General features: G+C 38.8%; 1 protein-coding gene across 1 annotated transcript; it reads right to left on the bottom strand.

Annotated features, from left to right (window-relative positions):
* Window positions 1-796: 796 nt before the first annotated feature.
* On the bottom strand, window positions 797-2,319 carry LOC139612307 (sterile alpha motif domain-containing protein 12-like). The gene is made up of 3 exons (XM_071467761.1): window positions 2,142-2,319; window positions 1,771-1,911; window positions 797-1,373 (listed from the first exon to the last, which is right to left on the bottom strand). Exons 1-3 carry the CDS (start codon window positions 2,260-2,262, stop codon window positions 1,357-1,359), a joined length of 279 nt encoding a protein of 92 aa, XP_071323862.1. The 5' UTR covers window positions 2,263-2,319; the 3' UTR covers window positions 797-1,356.
* Window positions 2,320-6,000: the final 3,681 nt, after the last annotated feature.

Here is a 6,000-nt window from a genome sequence, read left to right as displayed (position 1 = left end):
GAAGACACATGAGGGCAGGAAGTGAAGAACCTGAAACGAGATAAGAGGTGAGTATCAGAATAAAACAGGAAGTACAAGACAAAGAACACTGGGGGGAAACAAAAAAGAACTCAGCTATCCAGCTGAGGCATGACACATGGTTGCACCCCTCCACCAACGAGTCCAGTTGCAGTTTACATCCATGTCTGTTGTAGTAGTGTAGTGCAGGAATTTAATAAGAGCTATTTTATCAAAATTAGCACATGAATTCTTGAGTTATGGCCAATGTGTTTTGTAAGGCCACAGTAGACCTTTGACCCTTGAACACCAAAATCTCATCAGTTCATCATTGAATCCATTTAAATAGGGAGGAAGGACGGACTGACGGACGGACGGAGCTGTCGCCAGAGCCAAGGCAGGAAAACAAAACAGCATCAAATTCAGAAAACATCAGTGGGTTTTCTGTAGCTCTGTTATGTATTCAATTTAAAAAAAATAATGCATTGTTTGTGGTTTGTCAGTCAAAAATACAAGGACAAATAAAAACAGCAGCTGGATTGTGTGAGAGGAAAGCAGACAGGAGAAAGTTACTGACTGGATTCAGCTTTTCTTTTCTGACACACTGAAATGTTTAAATGGGAAAACTCACCACTTTCTCTCTGTCTTTCTGCATCTTCCTGTAATTACCCTGTTTTCCTGAGAGTTAAATTACAGCTGCTGCAGGCGACTATCACTCAGTAACAGATACATGTGAGGTCACACTTTACTACATCTGCAAACCTCTTCTGGTTATTTTCACGCCTTGTTTGTATAATTCTATTGAATTAATCATCATATCCACAATTAGTAGAAGTGTCTCATTCAGGTCTGACTCTGTTTAACTAGTAGGTGTCATCAAATTACATAACTGACAATTAATTGTCCTGATATTTTGAGATTTGTTAGTGATTTTATTTGGGTAAAAACAATGTGATCAAAGCTTTATCTGTTATTAGCAATGCAACGGAAGCTCTTCTTCTGAGTGGTAAACACCTGCAAAAGGACGAATGGACTCTCTCCCTATTCAGTACATCAAATACAATGTTTTATAATAGTACATTAGAATAAAAACCCACTATAGAGAGAAGAAAAGACAGAGACTAATGGACAGTGAGGCTCAGGAAAAGACAGACAGAAACTAATCTCATCCATCCGCACAGATCAGATTTCATACAGGAAATAGGTCTCTTTCTCGTCATTCCTCATCGATTCTTCTTTCCCTTCACCTACTCTCCGTGTTTTCTGTCACTCCCACATTTCTTTCTCCTTCAAACGGATGAATGGATGGAAGCGGAAAAAAAAAAAAAAGCTGCAATTCCTCTGAAGATTTATTTTCTGCTATGGAACAAAACAGTCTGGAGAGAAGAAAAGAGCACAAATAAAATATAAGTTTGTTGCTAGTTTCTCTTATTGAACAGAAATGCTACACAATAATTAGATAGTTAATCCTAAAGTAAATTTGACAACTTGTTTTTTATATGAGTTTGATTGAAAATAAAATGTGTTTTGACTGTGAGGGGAAGAAACCTGCAAGAAAATCAGCATGCATGATTCCCTGTGATTTCATGTGTATATTCATACATGGGAATGTTGGTCCACAACTACACCAATGAAAACTACCACAACTCACTATGCAGAGTTGCTTCCAGAGTGCAAAGAAACCCAAAAAACAAAGCAAAAACTTTCTTACTGCTGTTGTATTAGTTTGTGTCTCAGCTACAGCCTGAAGATAAAGTCGTTTGGCATTCTCACCAGAGCAGATGTCGCTGAGTTCACTGATTTCTTCCTGAACTCTGAGAAGGAGGAGGTCCTGCAAGATTTCCTGCTGCTGCTCCTCAGCTTCCACCCCGAGAAGCTCCAGGTGATGATCCTTTAATCTCAGCAACGCACGGCCTGCAAATTCATCCACGAGCACGGTGTGTGTCCAGTGTAAATCAGGTGTTCTCAAAGCAAAGTAAACCACAACCATAGTACGGTCAGGGCTGAATTTAACATTACCTGCAACAAAACCCTTAAAGAAATTCTTTATGTGAAACTACAGACTAAAGTTAACTTGTGTGCATTTTCTTCGTGTTACCATCTAACATTCATGCCAGTAAAACAGCTGAAAACATGAGCAGTACCTGTTACGGCGTGTTTAATGATGGCTTTATGCAGCGTGCTCATCTGGGCTGGATACTGCTCCTGCACCCACTCCAGCACTTCCTCCACCGTCCACGACGACACTCGCTTTGACAGGCCCATCACGCTGCAACCACATCAGCAACGCCCTGAGAGGACACAAGCAGTGACGATGCAGACACAGTGTCATGGAGACTGACTAATTTAAAACTGTCTACTTCAGCCTCTTGTTTGAATCACTGGCACCTTCCAGTGCTCCTTGTAAGCTCCTTCTCATCAGGTAAAAAGTGACGCCGCACTACAACATCTGGTACTCATCTTCACCACCTTGTTTGGTTTTTTTCTTCATGTTCAGCTTGTGTTTTTAAAGCCAGATCCAGTTTTATTACAACCTGGATCTAATTTCCGTTGGTTTGGCCGTTCCAGTTAGCAATAATGCCAATAATGAGTTTTTAAACTAGGCTTTCCTCTGAAACATTATAGAATATTTAAAACAGAACATTGACATTATTCAATTAAACTCACAAAGGTAATGATTTCGACATGACCATAAACAGGAAGACACATGAGGAGTTACACAGTCAGACAGTTTTTAGACCAACCGATGTAAAAAAAACAAAGGCAAACTAAAGTTATTGACCTTTGACTTTGGTCATTTGTGTCTTGAATAAACCAAAGTAGTAATTTGCCAAAATAAGATCATCAGATAATAAGATAATCTGGCTAAATTGTTGGTTTGTGTCAACCATGTTTCTAGATCTTAGCAAGTGCTATGATAACCAATAGAATTAAAGACCAGAGCTACAAAGATAATATTGAAATCTAAATAATAATTTTCCTTTAATATTTCCATAGTACTTCAGGTCAGCACGAGTGTTTGCCAGGAGGCTGAGACTGAGCAAAGTAGCTCTTTAAGATCATACTGAAGTAACTGGGTATGTTTTTAATATTCATTCTCCTTCACTTCTTATGTGTAGGGCTACAACTGATTCTTATTTTTTATAACCAATTATTCTCTATATAATTTTTCCGTGATTTTAATCAGTTTATAGTTTACTCAGATCATCAAAATCATAATTTCACAGAACCCAAAGTGTTGCCCTGAAATTGCTTGTTGTTGTCCCACCAACAGTCTGAAATCCCCAAATTTCATTTTACAGCGAGTGTGTTTGACATGAATCACTTAATTGACTAATTTTTCAGCACTACTTATGTAGCAGGAGATTGTCCCCAGTAAAAAAAAAAAAAACAAAAGGATAATCAGGATAACAAGGCTCATTATTTCAGAGGACCAGCAGCACTGATTGTGGATGAAGCAGGATGATAGAAAACATCCCTGTGTGCCTGTGATTATTAAAGTTCAGCAGACCAGAATCTGAGCCGCCATCACTGCGGCAGCTCTTGTGGGCGCCTTAGCCGAGGACACTGTTGCCTGTGGTAGACCCTCGAACGTGAGGAAATGTCATATTCTCCTGATATTTAATGCTCTGGATTAAATTTCCGTCTCATGTGGTGTCACCTACTTACTCGCCATAAGCCTGTTTTCCAGTGATTAATTTGACAACCTCCTGAACATGATGACAAATAGCTGAGTGTGGCTTCTGTGCTGCCACTTCACTTGGCTTTCCTCCCAGCCATATCCCCATGGGCTGCACTGCTATAGGGCAAAAACTGTTGATGTGACCTTTTCAGCGGCCAGTCTACTTATTGGGCTATAAATATAAGAATGTAATTTCCTGTGTTAATTAAGTGAGAGGCGTGATTGGCCGGAGCAGTAACTAGGTCCCAGCGGGGTAACTGACATACAAAGAGTGAAGACCTTAACACTGGGGCAAAGAGACAGAGGAAACTTCCCTTCACAGTCGGTGTGAGCTATGGGTAAAGAAAATCTCACTGTTGGTTTAATGTCTGAGGACAGCATTTCTTCAACTATACAGCTCCCAAACTGGGCTCCCACTGGATCTATATCTACAGGGGAGTAAAATGCCTGGATATACAGCTTGTCTTCTTTGCTGTGAACCATTTGATTTTACACCCACTCTGCCCAGTTACAGCTGAACCAGGCCTTGTAAACAAAAGTAATATGCAGTAACAAGCAGGGTGGAAAATTGGCTCTTTGAAACACTCACTGCCACTCCTTACTTTATTGAACTGCAGCTTATTAACTTATGTTTAACACTTAATCCAAAACGGATGTGTTTAAATGTATGTTAAACACATTAAACAGCTGAACCGCAGCGCTTTAAGTGAAAATGTCTTCCTCACCTGCTGCAACACTCCACTTCTCTTAATGTCTCTTCCTGCCGTCGCCTCCTGCCTCTAGTTTGACTGTTTTATGGAGCTTCGGGGTAGCAAAGTGGAAGCGAATGTGTGGGCAGTTGTGTTTGTTTGCTCTCCAGCTTGATTTCATACACAACAAATGAAACTATATTTCAACTACGACACTATGAAGTGGTCACTAAAAGGTGAAGAAAATGTGCCTGGTGTTGTAAACAGAGGTCGGTGCATTCATATCACTGTGGGAGCTTTGTAAAGGGCCTTTTAAAAAGATTCCCAGAATAACACATTTACTGCCTGGAAGTTAAAACCACTATGTTAGGTGGGGGTGGTTGTTTTTCTCCCAGCCTGAGTGTGACTTCAGTTCTAATATCTGGTCATCCCATCCAGGGACAGAGTGCAGGGGCAGAGTGTAATTTGTATATATACTAGTGTCAATACACCACCTTAGTTCAAAGACTAATAGCAGAACAATATGTTTTTGATATCTTATTTTAGGAACGTAAACATCTTTCTCTACAAAAACCACTTCTCAGCTGTTAAAAGTTTCCTAAAACTGACAAAATTATTATTTAAATCAGAAAATATCTGATCAAAGAGCAGCAGAATAAAAAGATGAGTAAGTATATCATATTTGTTCAGAGCTACAGATATATTTTAGTATGTACCAAAAAATATAATTAGGTGTGCACTGTTTCCAGCCTTAATATTGTGATTTAAATATAAATGGGGAAACAAACATACATACAAGTAAAACCTCAAGACAGACATCATGTCTTGTGGTTTGATTAAATTTTCTTATGGCTACAGATATTTCAAATGGATTTCTCATGTGTTACAATGGGTCAAACTAAACTCCAATCTTCATATGAGACTTATATTCAGGCTGCAGGTTGCAGTCGCCCTTCACACATCCAGAGATGTAATCCTACCACCTTGTGGTGTCCTGCAGAAGTACAGCATCTCCTGTTCAAGACTTTAAAACACTAGTATTTATATGAGCAGTTACTCAAGAGGCATGTAGCAACTCATAATGTAATAATGGCTCATCATGTAATAACAGCTCATAATGTAATAAATTACATGTAATAAAAGTTCATAATGTAATAATTGGCTCTTAATGTAATAAAATCTTGAACGCATAAGGTAACAACGTCTTTGCGCATAATGTAATAATGTAACAATTTATTACATTATGAGTCCAGTTTTGTAGCAACTCATAATGTAATAACAGCTCATAATGTAATAACAGCTCATAATATAATAACAGCTCACAAAGCAATAACTTCAATGTAATAAAAGTTCATAATGTAATAATCAGTTCATAATGTAATAAAATCATGAGCACATAATGTAACAGCTTTACACATAATGTAATAACTTATTAAATCATTAGCCTTACTGATGTGATCTCCCACATGGTGACCTCAACACAGTCCATCAAACTGGCCCTGATATTGTTCCTTCTGTTCCTGATGATACCCTCTTGGTTGTTAGCCCTAACTCGCCTTTGCTGGTAGTGTCATCCATTATCCAGCATTGTCTGTTGATGGATATGACAATGCTGGGCACCTTCAACAGAGT

The sequence above is a fragment of the Trachinotus anak genome, unplaced genomic scaffold, assembly GCF_046630095.1.
Source record: "Trachinotus anak isolate AG129_WGS33_773 ecotype Australia unplaced genomic scaffold, CSIRO_AGI_Tana_v1 ptg000031l, whole genome shotgun sequence".
Lineage (NCBI taxonomy): Eukaryota > Metazoa > Chordata > Actinopteri > Carangiformes > Carangidae > Trachinotus > Trachinotus anak.
Note: the sequence above shows the minus strand (reverse complement) of the source record. Positions and strands in the feature narration are given on the sequence as shown.